The 17,961-nt window shown below is 41.8% G+C and overlaps 1 protein-coding gene across 4 annotated transcripts in view; it reads right to left on the minus strand.

Moving 5' to 3' along the window:
- LOC143300157 (L-fucose kinase-like) overlaps nucleotides 1-17,961 on the minus strand; it is a 68,320-nt gene that overhangs the window by 15,155 nt on the left and 35,204 nt on the right. For all 4 annotated transcript variants that reach the window (XM_076613700.1, XM_076613702.1, XM_076613704.1 and 1 more), the window contains 9 exons: nucleotides 17,697-17,810; nucleotides 16,726-16,827; nucleotides 14,057-14,190; nucleotides 13,445-13,522; nucleotides 9,859-9,995; nucleotides 8,661-8,809; nucleotides 6,069-6,215; nucleotides 2,113-2,274; nucleotides 1,149-1,183 (listed from right to left, as the gene is read on the minus strand). In XM_076613700.1, the coding sequence (XP_076469815.1) occupies nucleotides 1,149-1,183; nucleotides 2,113-2,274; nucleotides 6,069-6,215; nucleotides 8,661-8,809; nucleotides 9,859-9,995; nucleotides 13,445-13,522; nucleotides 14,057-14,190; nucleotides 16,726-16,827; nucleotides 17,697-17,810 (1,058 nt within the window). The remainder of the gene's footprint in view (nucleotides 1-1,148; nucleotides 1,184-2,112; nucleotides 2,275-6,068; nucleotides 6,216-8,660; nucleotides 8,810-9,858; nucleotides 9,996-13,444; nucleotides 13,523-14,056; nucleotides 14,191-16,725; nucleotides 16,828-17,696; nucleotides 17,811-17,961) is intronic.

Here is a 17,961-nt window from a genome sequence, read left to right on the forward strand (position 1 = left end):
TGGGGGTGTGTGTGTGGGGGGGTTGAGTTGACGGACATAGGACAGACGAAGGATGAAATCAAAGATGAATATTTGAAAAACAAGAGAGGCAAGGCCTTCAAGACTCACTTGTGATAAATTAAGTCCCCTAGCATTAATGACAGAGTAATTTCCCTTTTTTTACTATCAGCACCAAAACGTTTGCAAACTAAACAAAAATTCCATGCTTAGCAAAAGAAGTTCCTGTTTGAACAAAAAATGATAATAATGACTCCTCTTGTTGTTGTGTCAGAATAAGAGGTCAAAGTGCCAAGTTTAGAGAATACAAAAAATATAAATATAACAGTAAATGCAGTTTGCATATAATTAGGCTTCTTTTTTTAATTTTTTTGTGCCCATCCCAGAGGTGCAATATTGTTTTAAACAAGATGACTGGAAAGAACTGAATTTTTCCTATTTTTATGCCAAATTTGGTGTCAACTGACTAAGTATTTGCAGAGAAAATATCAATGTTGAAGTTTACCACGGACACACAGACACACGGACACACACACACACACACACAGACAACTGAACACCGGGTTAAAACACAGACTCACTTTGTTTACACAAGTGAGTCGAAAAAACCAGAAGTACAGTTCAGAGTTAACTCACTCCTGACGAAGGCCTCTGATCGAGGCCCTGCTGTTAACAGCCGTTTCAGGACAAAGGGGCCTGACCATTCTGTCTCTTACAAACCCTGAGGTCTCATGACATAAAGCATTTTAATGTATTGTTATGTGTCTTATCTTAAAAAAAAACACAACTTTTCATTACAATACAGCATTCTCATGTAATGTCCTGTGTGTTTTATGAACCTTAACATTTCTTGACAATAAAACATTCTAATATATTGTCTTGTGTCTTATAAACCCGAAGGTTTCACGGCAATAAAGCATTCTAATGTACTGTTCTGTGTCTTACAAACATTAATGTTTCATGACAAAAAAGCATTTGAATGTATTGTCCTGTGTGTAAAAAACCTAGATATCTTATGACAATAACACATTGTCCTGAATCATAAACCTTAACCACACATGCAGGCACATCATGCTAGGATATATTTGCAACAAAACTCTCTGTGGTGTAAACAACAAAGTGCTTATTCAGATGACATCAACTTCACTTACTCTTGTATTCTGCGAACCTTGCACCCAATGGGACGCTGGGAGAGAAAAAAAAAAACGTCAGTCATTTCAACAGATACGTCCATATTAATATATGTATGTATAAGTATTTTTATGTGTGAATGTGTGTGTGTGTGTGTGTGTGTGTGTGTGTGTGTGTCTGTCTGTGTGTGTCTGTGTGTATGTGTGTGTGTATGCGTATGTGTGTGCATGCATGTGTGTGTATGCATGTGTGCACATGTGTGTGTACATTTATATACAGAGAGAGGACAGATTTCATTCCTTGTGTTCTTAATGCAGAAATTGTACATTAAATACAACTTTCTCTCTCACACCCCCCACCCCCCATCCCCCACTCCCCACAGAAAACCTAACACAAACACACATTCATAAAAACACACATACGCACATGCACATACACACACACAAACACACATTCATACATTGTGTATTTTCTGCCTATAAACAATGAAATCCACACTATAACATATGTCTAATTTCTTTTCTTTTTTTTTTTAATCAGGACAAAAAACCAACAGCAAAAACCCCAGTTTTTACAATGAAAAAAAGAGAGCAAAAACAAGAAAAAAAGAAAAAAACCCAACAATCAAAAAATCCCCAACGAAAACAAAAGCAAAAACGCTTCCAATGAAAGATTAGAACTGAAAAAGGCATGATTCAAACATACTGCACACACATACACATACACACACAAAACAACAGCACGGAACATGAAAAAGGCATGATTCAAACATACTACACACACACACACACAAATAAATAAACAAGAAAAACAAATCAAAACAAAAAACAACAACAAACAACACACACACACTACACGATGTGTCAGACGTTGCACGTTGCCATCACACGGACATTGCAAGTTGCCATCACACAGACATCGCAAATTGCCATCACATGGACATCGCACGTTGCCATCACACACACACAGTCCTAACTGACTGACCTTGCCATTGATGAGCACACCGACCATAGTGACGGCACCACCGTGTTCGTACGTGATGGGCGGAGTGTCAGACCATCCACCAGAGATGTCGATCCTCGCTGGGCAGTCCGCCTGCACCCACTTGCCCAGGGGAGGCAACTGGCCTTGACCCAGGTTGAAAAACTGGAGCCCAAGGATGAGTCGTAATTTTAGTGAGTTTCATATCCTAAATTTTTTTACTCACTTGTGTAAACAGAGTGAATCTATGTTTTAACCTGGTGTTCGGTTGTCTGTCTGTGTGTGTGTGTGTGTGTCTGTGTGTCCGTGGTAAACTTTAACATTGACATTTTCTCTGCAAATACTTTGTCAGTTGACACCAAATTAGGCATAAAAATAGGAAAAATTCAGTTCTTTCCAGTAATCTTGTTTAAAACAATATTGCACCTCTGGGATGGGCACAAAAAAATAAAAAATGAAGCCTAATTATATGCAAACTGCATTTACTGTTATATTTATATTTTTTGTATTCTCTAAACTTGGCACTTTGATCTCATATTCTGACTCAACAAGAGCAGTCATTATTATCATTTTTTGTTCAAACAGGAACTTCTTTTGCTAAGCATGGAAGTTTTATTTATTTTTGCAAACGTTTTGGTGCAGATAGTAAAAAAAAGGGAAATTACTCTGTAATTAATGCTAGGGGACTTAATTTGCTTTAAACTGATCTTTCTCATCTTAAACAATACATTTTGAAATCATACTCAATACATAAAAAGCTTGGATTTTTTTAAAGTGTATCACAGGTGAGTCTTGAAGGCCTTGCCTCTCTTGTTTACTTTTGTTGTTGTTGTTGTGTTGTTGTTGTTGCTGCCCCATCATCTGCGCCATTTTAGTGGCATTACTCCCACTCTGCTAATTCCGAGTCCCCCATACATGGCCACACCCCGGCTCGTCTGTCGCAGTCCCAGTGCGAGCAGTCCACAGGGAACCATCGATGTAAGGTCCCCAGGAGGCCACACACCAGCGGAGACCCTGCACTGCTGCTGAGTCACTTTGGTGGTGTTTGGTTGCGCCTGTTCTGATTTAACATACTTAGGACACCACCTACTAAGTCCCCTACTGACAACAATGATGGCTTAGTTGTGGAGCCAGACTGAGTGAGCATCTCCCCCAGAGAGGAGACTGCCACCATGTCCCTCCAACGGCAGTCCCCCATGAACCCGCCGACACTGAAGACCTTGACAAGACTCCCCCCCCAAGTGCAGAAGTAAATTTTAACATTTTACTATGGGAGTGAATTGAGAGAGCTAGTACGAGTCATGAGTGATGTTCCACTGTTTTAAAGTGGTTAGCCAGCTGTATCTAATCATTTCTTTTTAATACTATATTCCTTTTTCTTATTAATAGGTGTATTGTTAAAGGCGCTCAGAGCCTCAAGGCAAGCGCTTTACATATGTACATTATCGTTATCATTATTAAGGATGATAGGATGGAATTGATTCTCAACGCACTAAATGTTTTGTGTGCGTTAAGTATTACATTATTTTTTAGTGAAGGGTTGGGTGCTGGGGTGAAACAGACTTTTTCAGTTAATGCATAATTTTGGCAAATGAATATTCTTCATTTTGGTCGATTCATTTTTGTTCTTCTGATGTGCACTGTTTTGTGTTTGTTTTTCTTTTGTGTTTTCTTTTTTCTTTCTTGTGTGTACATTTTAAAAATGAGTAAAAATGAGATAGAAAAAGGGGTACGTGGAGATGGAGTTGATTCACAATTTCAAGATGCAAAGAAATCCCACATATTCTGGTGACTCAAGATCATTTCAATTTCCAAAACTTTTTAAGAACTTTTTTTTTTTTTTTTTTTATAAACTCCATCCATCATCATATTTTTTTCTTCCATGCAAACTGTTCGGAATAACTTTTCTTCTTTGTGACCTCAGTTTCGATACCCCTCCACCTCTGTGCTTGGGGTGAGTCCTGTCAATATCTTCATTGTCGGCAGATTCATGGGGGGCTGTTGTTTGAGGGACGTGGTGGTGGTCTCCACTCTGGGAGGGACACTCACTCAGTCTGGTTCTGCAACTAAGCCATTATTGTCGTTAGCAGGAGGCTTAGTAGGTGGTTCCCTAAGTGCATTAAATCAGAACAGGCACCACTGAACACCACCGAAGTGACTCAGAAGCAGTGCAGGGTCTCCTCTGGTGTGTGGCCTTCTGGCGACCTAACACTGATGGTTCCCTGTGGACTGCCGACGCTGGAACTGTGACGGACGAACCCGGGTGTGGCCATGTATGGGTGAATCTAAATGAGCGGTGTGGGAGTAAAGCCACCGAAATGATGTAGATGATGGGGCAGCAAAAAAAAAACACAAAAAAAAACAAAACCCAACTTTTCTTCTTTGGATTTTTTTAATTAAAAAAAAAATCTTTTTTTCACACAACACAGTAAAAACATGGTATTAATTCAATCCACTTCCTCAAATTCCACTTTAAAATAGGAGTGTTGTGTTGTGCTGTGTTGTGCGTAATGCTTTTGTGTGTGAACATTACATATGTAAATTAGTGTTTGAGTGTTTGGCTGGATGTCTGTGCAGAGTTATTCAAGAAAGTTTTCATTTTAATGTCAAAACGCATATTTTGCACACTGTTCAGGGCAAGTTTTACATGGAAAAGCACTAAATATACATCAAATTATCATTATCACAATCATTAAACAAAAGAACAACAACAGAATCTAAGCCAGTGACAAACCAGTGATAGGTCACACATCTGCCTAGGAAATGAGAGAATCTGAGTGTGCTGGTTCGAACCACAGCTCAGCCGCCAATATTTTCTCCCCATCCACTAGACGTTGAGTGGTGGTCTGGATGCAAGTCTGTCGGATGAGACGATAAACCGAGGTCCCACGTGCAGCATGCACTTAGCGTACGTAAAAGAACCCACGGCAACAAAACGGTTGTTCCTGGCAAAATTCTGTAGTAAAACCTAGGAAAAACAAATAAAACTGCACGCAGGAAAAAATACAAAAAAATGGGTGGTGCTGTAGTGTAGCGAAGCGCTCTCCCTGGGGAGAGCAGACCGAATTTCACACAAAGAAATCTATTGTGACAAAAAGAGAAATACAAATACAAATACAACTGTCATGACGTTATCGGTGCAGTGTTAGACCAGTCCCCTGGAGCCAGTTGCATTGCTCGGACGGAAGAGCCTAGTATGGTTGTAACCCGATACTAACTGTGTGTAGTATGGAACAGACCAATGGCGTAGTTCAGTCAACGTAGGTATTTTGTCACATGTAACTGTCAAAAAGTTAGAACGAAGCAATGCAACTGGCACCTGGCCCTCTCCCCCTTCATGTTTTTCCCATCAACCACAATGACCAAGCCCATTGCTTCATGATTATTGGTAGCTATCATGTGAAGCTTTATTTTATCGAAGCGTTATTTGTCATAGCAACACAAGAGGGTGTTTCACATGCGCGCACACACGTGGACACACACCACGAACACAATGTGTGCATGCACACACACACACACACACACACACACACACACACACACACATTGTTGGCGCGCACACACACATGCAAACACATTGGTAGTTATCATGTGAAAAGTTATTGAAGCATTATGTGTCGGTGCAAAACAGGGTGTTTCATATGCACAAGCACGGGCACACACACACACACACACATATGCACATACAAACACACACACACACACACATGCACATGTACACAAACTCACATACACACAACACACACACACCCATACACACGCACACGCACCCACACACACAAAACACATACACACACACACACATACACAACACACACACACACCCACACGCACACCCACACACACCCACACGCACACACAACACACACACACCCACAACACACACACACACACCCACACATACAACACACACACACACACACACACACACACAAACAAACTCCTTGACAGAACTCTACCTGTTTGGCAGTCATGACAGCATGTCTGATGAGGATTTGTGCGGCCCCTTCGTAGTGCCGAGCGGCGCGGATCAGGTGATCAGGTCGATCCAGCCAGAGTGCTCTCTCTTTGGCCAGGGCCGCCACCCCTTTGGCAAAGTCTTTGTTCTGTACAGATTTACCAATGCTCTAATGGCAGGTGGGTAAATAAAGACATGTATTATACCTCGACAGATTTACCAATGCTCTAATGGCAGGTGGGTAATCTAATAAAGACATGTATTATACCTTGACAGATTTACCAGTGCTCTAATGGCAGGTGGGTAATCTAATAAAGACATGTATTATACCTCGACAGGTTTACCAGTGCTCTAATGGCAGGTGGGTTATCTAATAAGGACATGTATTATATCTTGACAGACTTACCAGTGCTCTAATGGCAGGTGGGTTATCTAATAAGGACATGTATTATATCTTGACAGATTTACCAGTGCTCTAATGGTTGGTGGGTTATCTAATAAGGACATGTATTATATCTCGACAGATTTACCAATGCTGTAATGGCAGGTGAGTTATCTAATAAGGACATATATAATATCTTGATAGATTTACCAATACCTTCAGCAAAGTCTGTTCAGGACTGTGTAATTTACCAATACCTTCAGCAAAGTCTGTTCAGGACTGTGTAACAAAAATGCATGTGGGTTATTTAATAAAAACAATATATAATAACTTGGCAGATTTACCCGAAACCTTTGATAAGGTCTTTGTTCTGAATGGTTAGACAAGAATGCTCTCATGGCGGGTGGGTTATCTAATTAGGACAATATGCAACTTGACAGATTTACCAAAAACCTTTGATATGGTCTCTGTTCTGAATGGCTTGACACGAATGCTCTGATGGCGGGTGGGTTATTCAATGAAAAATAATTTATCATTGCTTGGCAGATTTACCGAAACCTTCGGCAAAGTCTTTCTTCTGAAGGGCGTAACAAAAATGCTCTTGTTGCAGGCTGGTTACCAAATAAGAACAATATTTCAATAATTTGTCAGATCTACCAGAAGTCTTTGGCAAAGTCTTTGTTCTCAGTGGCATAACGCAAATACTCAGATGGTAGGCAGGTTGTTTAATGAAAACAATAACAACATAATTGTAATAATTTGACAGATTTAGCTTTGGCATAGTGTTCATTCTGAACACATAATAACATTCCTACAAGAGAAAAATGTTCTGATGGCTGGATGTTTATTCAAAATATATAAAAGATATATGACATTATCATAAACTCCTTCATCACTCAGTTCACAGGTTATTTAAGTATGACAGAGTTAAATAATTAATGAGCTCCTTTCATTTTATTGGTTTTTCTCTTTTGATGTTGGGGGGGGGGGTTCACATTCAAATTAAATAAGTGCATGGACTTCAAGTACTTTGTATTAGAAATAATTATAGTTTCATTCATTACTGTTAATTCTGTAACTACATCTTCTTGCATAGCCGTGAAAACGGAGTGCAGCTGCCTACATGGCAGGGTAAAAATGGTCATGCATGTAAAAGCTCACTCGTAGATACAAATTAACGCCCATGAGGAAGAGGAGGAAACAATCATGACAAAGACGCGTGTATACACACGAAGAAGATCAAGACATGTGTATACACACGAAGAAGACCAAGGCATGTGTATAAACACGAAGAAGATCAAGACATGTGTATACACACGAAGAAGACCAAGGCATGTGTATACACACGAAGAAGACCAAGACATGTGTATACACACAAAGAAGACCAAGACATGTGTATACACATGAAGAAGACCAAGACATGTGTATACACACAAAGAAGACCAAGACATGTGTATACACATGAAGAAGACCAAGGCATGTGTATACACACCAAGAAGACCAAGACATGTGTATACACATGAAGAAGACCAAGACATGTGTATACACATGAAGAAGATCAAGACATGTGTATACACACGAAGAAGACCAAGACATGTGTATACACATGAAGAAGACCAAGACGTGTGTATACACATTAAGAAGACCAAGACGTGTGTATACACACGAAGATCAAGACATGTGTATACACACAAAGAAGATCAAGACGTGTGTATACACACAAAGAAGATCAAGACGTGTGTATACACACAAAGAAGATCAAGACGTGTGTATACACACGAAGAAGAGATCAAATATGCACAATGAAGATCCTGTAACCTGTGTATTATGGAAACAAGAATATACCCAGTATGCACCCCCCTGAAAACGGAGTATGGTAAATATACAAAACAGTCATACACATACAATGTTACATGTCTGTGTGAGTGTGTGTGTGTGCATGACTGAAATCTGAATGAATGACACAGGAAACAAACGATAAGTGCTCAATGGTAGCTGTCAGTTGACTCTACCCAGGAATGCAGCCTGTTGTACAAATGACCCCTAGTTTAAAAAGCGCTTAGAGCTTGGTCACCCACCAAGGACAGGCACTACATGAGTGTCCTTGTCAAATCAAATCAAAGAAAATAAAGATGATGAAGTTGAAGACGAAGATGACAAAAAAAAAAAAAAAAAAAAAAAAGAAGAAGAAGAAGAAAAGTCCGTCCCAACCTCCAGAAAGTTGAAGGCTTTCCTCCAGGACTGGTTGGCAGCGGGACCCGAACGCAGACCCCCGACAGGTCCTGCCATGCACCCCATCACGTCCGCTATGTTGGCCAGGGTGCGCGCCGCCATCCCAGGGTCTGTTGTCTGGCTCGCCACTGTGATGGGAAAGACACCGGCAGAAAAATGAGCACAGAGGAGAGAACTTTTTTTTCTGTGTCACTGTTAAGTCTGTCTTCATCTGGTTCTTTCGTTGTTTTTTTATGTACAACTTATTGTCTGCAGAGGGAAGAAAATGTCAATGTTAAGTCTGTCTTCATATGGTTCTTTCATTGTTGTTTTTTATGTAGTTTATTGTATGTAGAGGGAAGAAAATGTCAATGTTAAGTCTGTCTTCATATGGTTTTTTCATTGTTGTTTTTTATGTACAGTTTATTGTGTATGTAGAGGGAAGAAAATGTCAATGTTAAGTCTGTCTTCATATGGTTCTTTCATTGTTGTTTTTTTATGTAGTTTATTGTATGTAGAGGGAAGAAAATGTCAATGTTAAGTCTGTCTTTATCTGGTTCTTTTGTTGTTGTTTTTTTATGTAGTTTATTGTATGTAGAGGGAAGAAAATGTCAATGTTAAGTCTGTCTTCATCTGGTTCTTTCATGTGTTTTTTTTTATGTACAACTTATTGTCTGCAGAGTGAAGAAAACGTCAGTCTTAATTCGTTTTCATCTGGTTCTTTCGTTTTTTAAAATTTATTTACAACTTATTGTCTGCAGAGGGAATAAAATGTCTATCTTAAGTCTGTTTTCATCTGGTTCTTTCATTGTTGTTTTTTATGTACAACTTATTAAATCAATTAATTCAATTACTTATCTATCTATCTATTTATTCCTGTATTTTATTTCACTGCCATTTTATCTTTTTGCAATTTCCCTCGTGGCCTGAACTGTTCTGAACTTTCCTGCCTGGATGCAGAACGCCTAAATTTACTTTACACTGATCTTCTCTTGAACTGATCTCGTTTGTCAGTGTAACGGATGAGAATCTAAACCATCGCCTCCATGGAATGTTTTAGAAAGAAAGAGTGCTGACAACAAAGACTATTGCATCAACACTGTACATCACTCGGCTGAGGGTTGAGCAGGGGATCCGTTGTTATTTCTGTCTGCAAGTAAAGACAGCAGCAGTTCGAGGAAAACGGCACCACACTCACCTCTGTCCAGCATTGTCAGGATCTGCTGAGAGAAGCCGTCCACCGCGGCACTCCTGTACAGGTCGTTGAACCCTCGGTTCAGGGACTTGGTCAGTGCCTGCTCCACCTCCGTCTCTGCCACTTTGTAAAACAGGCTCCTGTGTTGGGGAACAAATGTGAGAAAGAGGTCACAGTTTTACTCCTGTGTTGGGGAACAACTGTGACAGAGTGGTCAGTTTTTCTCCTGTGTTGGGGAACAAAAGTGAGAGAGAGGTCACAGTTTTATTCCTGTGTTGGGGAACAAAAGTGAGAGAGAGGTCACAGTTTTATTCCTGTGTTGGGGAACAAAAGTGAGAGAGAGGTCAGTTCTACTCCTGTGTTGGGGAACAAAAGTGAGAGAGAGGTCAGTTCTACTCCTGTGTTGGGGAACAAATGTGAGAAAGAGGTCAGTTCTACTCCTGTGTTGGGGAACAAAAGTGAGAGAGAGGTCAGTTTTACTCCTGTGTTGGGGAACAACTGTGAGAGAGAGAGGTCAGTTTTACTCCTGTGTTGGGGAACAAATGAGAGAGAGAGGTCAGTTTTACTCCTGTGTTGGGGAACAACTGTGAGAGAGAGGTCAGTTTTACTCCTGTGTTGGGGAACAACTGTGAGAAAGAGGTCAATTTTACTCCTGTGTTGGGGAACAAATGAGTGAGAGAGGTCAGTTTTACTCCTGTGTTGGGGAACAAAAGTGAGAGAGAGGTCAGTTTTACTCCTGTGTTGGGGAACAAAAGTGAGAGAGAGGTCAGTTCTACTCCTGTGTTGGGGAACAACTGTGAGAAAGTGGTCAGTTTTACACCTGTGTTGGGGAACAACTGTAAGAGAGAGGTCAGTTTTACTCCTGTGTTGGGGAACAACTGTGAGAGAGAGGTCAGTTCTACTCCTGTGTTGGGGAACAACTGTGATAGAGGTCAAATTCTACTCCTGTGTTGGGGAACAAAAGTGAGAGAGAGGTCGGTTTTACTCCTGTGTTAGGGAACAACTGTCAGAGAGAGAGGTCAGTTTTATTCCTGTGTTGGGGAACAAAAGTGAGAGAGAGGTCAGTTTTACTCCTGTGTTGGGGAACAACCGTGAGAGAGAGGTCAGTTCTACTCCTGTGTTGGGGAACAAAAGTGAGAGAGAGGTCACAGTTTTACTCCTGTGTTGGGGAACAAAAGTGAGAGAGAGGTCAGTTTTACTCCTGTGTTAGGGAACAACTGTGAGAGAGAGGTCAGTTCTATTCCTGTATTGGGGAACAACTGTGAGAGAGAGGTCAGTTCTACTCCTGTGTTGGGGAACACCTGTGAGAGAGAGGTCAGTTCTACTCCTGTGTTGGGGAACACCTGTGAGAGAGAGGTCAGTTCTACTCCTGTGTTGGGGAACAACTGTGAGAGAGAGGTCAGTTTTACTCCTGTGTTGGGGAACAACTGTGAGAGAGAGGTCAGTTTTACTCCTGTGTTGGGGAACAACTGTGAGAGAGAGGTCAGTTTTACTCCTGTGTTGGGGAACAAATGTGAGAGAGTGGTCAGTTTTACTCCTGTGTTGGGGAACAACAGGAGTTGGGGAACAACTGTGAGAGAGAGGTCAGTTTTACTCCTGTATTGGGGAACAACTGTCAGAGAGGTCAGTTCTACTCCTGTGTTGGGGAACAACAGGAGTTGGGGAACAACTGTGAGAGAGAGGTCAGTTTTACTCCTGTGTTGGGGAACAACTGTGAGAGAGAGGTCAGTTCTACTCCTGTGTTGGGGAACAAATGTGAGAGAGAGGTCAGTTTTACTCCTGTGTTGGGGAACAACTGTGAGAGAGAGGTCAGTTTTACTCCTGTGTTGGGGAAAAAAAGTGAGAGAGAGGTCAGTTTTACTCCTGTGTTGGGGAACAACTGTGAGAGAGTGGTCAGTTTTACTCCTGTGTTGGGGAACAACAGGAGTTGGGGAACAACTGTGAGAGAGAGGTCAGTTCTACTCCTGTGTTGGGGAACAACTGTGAGAGGGAGAGGTCAGTTTTACTCCTGTGTTGGGGAACAAAGAGGTCAGTTCTATTCCTGTGTTGGGGAACAACAGGAGTTGGGGAACAACTGTGAGAGAGAGGTCAGTTTTACTCCTGTATTGGGGAACAAAAGTGAGAGAGAGCTAAACTAAATGAATACATACATGTATTGTTCCTCCAAATATTCCTTGTGACCCAAGTACTCTGAGTAGTAAAAACATGTTTTGTTCTGTGTGTGTGTGTGTGTGTGTGTGTGTGTGTGCGCGCACGCGCATGCGTTCATGCGCACATGCGTGTGTGTGTGTATGCATGCATGTGTGTGTGCGTGCGTGTGTGCGTGCATGAGTGTGTTTGTGTGCGCATGCATGTGTGCACGTGTGTGCATGTGTCTTCTTTTGATGGTGTGTGGGACAGGGGAGTGAAATGGTGTGGTGGCTTTAAATCAAGTATAATGCATTGTGATTTGGTGTGCGTTAAAAGGTGCAGTGTTTGCGCAAGTAGTGTGGTGATGTGACATGATGTGATATGATGCGATGTAGTATGTTTGTCTGTTTCCATGTGGTGTGGCACAGTCTACAGCTGTGTGGTGAGACAACCTATCCTCAAGGAGACATTCAGACCTGCCAACACAGAAAACAATAAACTGAGTTCCAACTGGCTCAGGCCAATCATGAGCCACAGAACGAAAATTTTCACTGGCTGAAAGTACGTGCCACCAACATCACTGGCCAAGCTTCCAAGTGGAGTGATGGCCTAGAAGTAACACGTCCGCGTTGGAAGCGAGAGAATCTGAGCACGCTGGTTCGAATCACCGCTCAGCTGCCGATATTTTCTCTCCCTCCACTAGACCTTGAGTGGTGGTCTGGACGCTAGTCATTCGGATGAGATGATAAACCGAGGTCCCGTGTGCAGCATGCACTTAGCGCACGTAAAAGAACCCACAGCAACAAAAGGGTTGTTCCTGGCAAAATTCTATAGAAAAATCTACTTTGATAGGAAAAACAAATAAAATTGCAAGCAGGAAAAAATACAAACAAAAAAAAAGGGTGGCGCTGTAGTGTAGCGACGTGCTCTCCCTGGGGAGATCAGCCCAAATTTCACACAGAGAAATCTGTTGTGATAAAAAGAAATACAAATGCAAAACATGGAAGTTTCCAGCCTCCCCCTCATTCTTCCCCTTTCAAGACAGTTCTGTTTTTTTCATGGCACTGATCAAATCATCAAAGAAAAATAAACAGCTTAATTTCTGCTGCTTCAGTGTAGCGTTTTCATTATGAGCGTAGCATTCTGAAGCTCTGTGAAGCATGTTACTGTTCATTTCTTACTGTGGTTATTGAATGTGAATGATCGTGATTATTGTAGGCGAGGTTTACGTCATCTAAGCATTTAACCATTTAATGTCTTACATGTATTCACAATGAATGACTATGTTTCTCATAAAATGTTGTGTACCATACATCACACACGAATTCCTCTTACTGAGATAATCAAGTATCCTGCATTCTGTTGTGCTCTGTTACTACGTAAGCAGTTAGCAGGTCTGAAAAAAAGACAATTCACTACTTTTCAAGGGAAGCTCTATAGGGACTATGGCCATACTGACTTTCTCCACGACAGCTCAGCCTGCAGGTCCACGATGGCCAGAATCTCCGCCAGGGACAGTCGCCATGACGACCGCCATCTGCAACACACACACACACACAACCTTTGTCCATAACAATATGTCCACACACAACCTTGACACAGCACAGAACCATACAGTGTAGTGCAGATTACAACAGTGCAGCAGAGCACAGCACAGCACAGCATGACTTAGAATGACAAAATGCACGACATGTTATGACACTGGCATGGCACAACACAACACAAGACGCTTAAAAAACAGCAAATCGCAGCATGGCATACCACAGCATAGCACATCACAACACATCGCAACACGGTGCGGCACAACACAGCACAGCATGTTACAGCATATAACATCACAGCATATCACACCATATCATATCATCTCACCTCATCTCACATCACAACAAAAGACATTACATCACATCACATCACATCACAGCACAATCCAATCAAACCCAGCACAAACAACACACACACACACACACAACAAACACAAACACAACACACACACATCAAAAACAACAACAAACAACCTCACCACACATCCAGAACCTCCCAGACCACAGCTAACCCCCACAGACACACCCACCTTGTCAGCATGTCCCGTGAGGGGTCATCAGTCAGCTGTCCCTGAAGCCAGAGGATCTCCTTCAGGCCCACGTTGTCCGTCGCATGGAACACCGGGAACAGCTTGGCGTTCAGCACCGTCTGGTCCGTGGGCACCTGGACACACCGGACAAATTTCTTTTTTTCTTTCTTTCTTTCTTTTTATTTTATTTTATTTTTTTATCACAACAGATTTCTCTGTGTGAAATTTGGGCTGCTCTCCCCAGTGAGAGCGCGTCGCTATACTACAGTGCCACCCCTTTTTTTTTTCCTGCATGCAGTTTTTTTATTTGTTTTTCCTATCAAAGTGGATTTTTCTACAGAATTTTGCCAGGAACAACCCTTTTGTTGCCATGGGTTCTTTTACGTGTGCTAAGTGCATGCTGCACACGGGGCCTGGGTTTATCGTCTCACTCTGAATGACTAGCGTCCAGACCACCACTCAATGTCTAGTGGAGGGGGAGAAAATATCTGCGGCTGAACCGTGATTCGAACCAGCGCGCTCAGATTCTCTCTCTTCCTAGGCGGACATGTTACCTCTAAGCCATCACTCCACACCATAAATAATGACAATAATAATGATAATAGTAATAATAACGTTACTCATAATAATAACAATGATATTAAAGATAATAATAAAGATGATAACTATAATGATAATGATAATAGTAATCATAATCATCATCATCATCATAATGGATATAGCACACTGTCCAGAAATCTGCTCAGGTGCTCTACAAAGCACACAGTTTTTTTTTGTTTTTTTTTTTTTTGTTTTTTGTTGTTGTTGTTGTTTTTACATAACACAATTACATCAATGTTACGTATACACTTCAAAGTGTGACACACACACACACACACACACACACACACACAGAGACTGCATATATATTTAAAAATGAAGTTCATACTGGTGAATTTTATTGGCATTATACTGACTGTCATTGTCAAGTTACAGAAAAAAAACATTTCAGATGATGTTTCACAAAAAAAAATTGACATATTTCATATATAATCTGTCTGTAAAAAGAGAAAGATAATAAAGCACAGTATACATGTTTCATTTTCACATTAAACTGTACTTTAAATATTATTTTTTTGTGCTATAATCTTTTTGCTAGAATATTCTCACACCATTTCATTATCAATATTCTGTTAGAATTTAACAACAACAAAAAATCTAGTTACATCCACTGGAAGGAAAATTCATACCAGTACCCACACATTTTTCACTAACAAAAATGTCCTCAATATACAGCAGCCAATATCTAGGCCACTTAAGCCTGAATCTGTTGAATCAAGGAGGTTTTGCTAATCACTTTGTACCACAATTATTCATTTATCAATAACACACAGTTGCCTTCCTTGGACCCAGTAAGGATATTTCTTACTGCAATGGGCGTGTTCAGTTTCGCTTTCTCAGTCAGTTGTATTCTCACTTGGTCCTTTTAGGCTTGTTGGCTTTAGCCTCTATGCTGTTTTGTCAGTGTTTACCAAGGGACTGAATAAGTTTTTGATGATGCTGAGTGTGTTTTTTTGCATATGAAGTATGGCATCAACAGTGCAGTCAGCTGTTGTAGGGCTCATCAACTGAAACTGCTGTGCAGCTATAAGTTTTGTGTCTGAAGTATGATTTTGACAGAGCACTCTGCTGATCGTAGTCCTGGTCCACAGAAACTGCAGTGCAGCTGCACTGATAGAGTACAAAGTATTTGAAGTATTCTGTTCACAAGCACTGAACTCCACAGACGGTGAGCTAAAAGCTGGCAAGGAAGTGAATGAGGAATGAATGAACTATGTTCCTTGAAAAAGTATTCCGTTCACAATAAATATTGAACTCCACAGACTGTGAGCTAAAATCTGGCCCAGAGAGTGAACGAGGAATGAATGAACTATGTTGCTTTAAAGTATTCTGTTCACAACAACAAGAACTGAAATCCACACACTGTGAGCTAAAACCGGGCACAGAGTGAATGAGGAATATTCTGTTCACAACAACAAGAACTGAAATCCACACACTGTGAGCTAAAACCGGGCACAGAGTGAATGAGGAATGAATGAACTATGTTGCTTTAAAGTATTCCGTTCACAACAAAAAGAATCGAAATCCACACACTGTGAGCTAAAATCGGGCACAGAGAGTGAATGAGGAATGAATGAACTATGTGCTCGAAAGTATTCCATTCACAACGAAAAGAACTGAACACAACAGACAGTGAGCTAAAAATCCGGCAGATCTCCGGTGATCCATGTACTGTCAAATGTAAAGCCAGTTAGGAATCAAGGTGTCATATCGTAAGTGGTAATCCTCTTTTTTTGCTGTTTTTTCTTTCTTTCTTTTCTTTCTTTGGCGTTCGACAGCTACGCAGTTGGGGTCGAAGTCCGAGGGAATTGCTGTTTTTGTTTGATGGTCTTTTTTCATGTTTTGTTGGGTTTTTTTTTTCTTCTTTGGAAATACCCTTGCAAACTATTACCATGCTTGTACTGAAATTACGAAATGAGTCGTATGTTATATATTTTCACTGTAATATGTAATTTGTTCAATGAAAATGTAATGGCGATTATGCTGAAGAGAAAATATAACCTTCAAGGCAAGGGAAAAAAAAAATCTGGCAGAGAGAGAGCGAAGGACTGGACGGACGGACAACCCACCACTTCAGTGCCCCACAGGTCCTCGTTGCAGATCCCTGTGCGGTTCAGGAACACCAGCCACGGCTCATTGCAGAAAGTCACGTTGGTCTTCCATGTTGGGGCCTGAGGGACAGACACACACACACACACACACACAGATAGGGGAGGAGGGGGGGGGGAGTGACAACCGGTTTAAACATGCACTGTTGGTTCATGTGAGTATGCATTTGCCCCATAATTATACGATAACATGCACCATTAGATACTCACACACACACATACACATGCGTGTACACAAACACACACACACACACAGAAACTCCCACACTGACACACACACACTCACTCATTCAAACACACACACACTTACCCCACCCCCCACCCAACCCTCCTCAAACACTCACTCTCACTCACACATACACACACACACACACACCTCCCTGACCCTGCCACCCCCCTCCCCCGCACCCCCCAACACACACAAATACACACATCCTCCACCCTCACATAAACACACACACATTCCCGTCTCTGACCCTCCTACCACCCTCCCTTGCACGCCCCCTCACACACACACACACACAAATACACACACCCTTCCCCCTCACATAAACACACACACATCCCCCTCCCTGACCCTGCCACCCCCTCCCCCGCACCCCCCAACACACACACACACAAATACACACATCCTCCCCCCTCACATAAACACACACACATCCCCCCCCCCCCTAACACACACACACAAATACACACACCCTTCCCCCCCTCACATAAACACAAACACAGACACATCCCCCTCGCTAACCCTGCCACCTCCATCCACGCATCCCCCCCGCCTCCGCACACACACACCTCTCCCCCCACTCCACCCCACCCCATTTTTTTTTTTAATGAATTTTCTTATATTTTTATTTTTATTTTTGTTATCACCTGATATCACTAATAGTGAAAAGACGCTAAACTAATGAACGAACACACGGAGACCACACCTTGATGTTGTCGAAGCGGCCATGCACGGTCAGCACGTTCCTAGTGGTGCCCAGAGTTCTGAGGCAGATGTTGAATGCCTGCAGCACCATGCTGTCTGCAAACTGCACTCGCTTCTGGCACCGTCCACACCCCCCCAACACACACACACACACACACACCGTCACAGGGGACACATCAGAATCACTGTGCGTATGTGTGCAGTAGAGAGAGAGAGAGAGAGAGAGAGAGACACTGAACACTGAACACACTGAACACTGAATGGTT

The sequence above is a fragment of the Babylonia areolata genome, chromosome 26, assembly GCF_041734735.1.
Source record: "Babylonia areolata isolate BAREFJ2019XMU chromosome 26, ASM4173473v1, whole genome shotgun sequence".
NCBI lineage: Eukaryota > Metazoa > Mollusca > Gastropoda > Neogastropoda > Buccinidae > Babylonia > Babylonia areolata.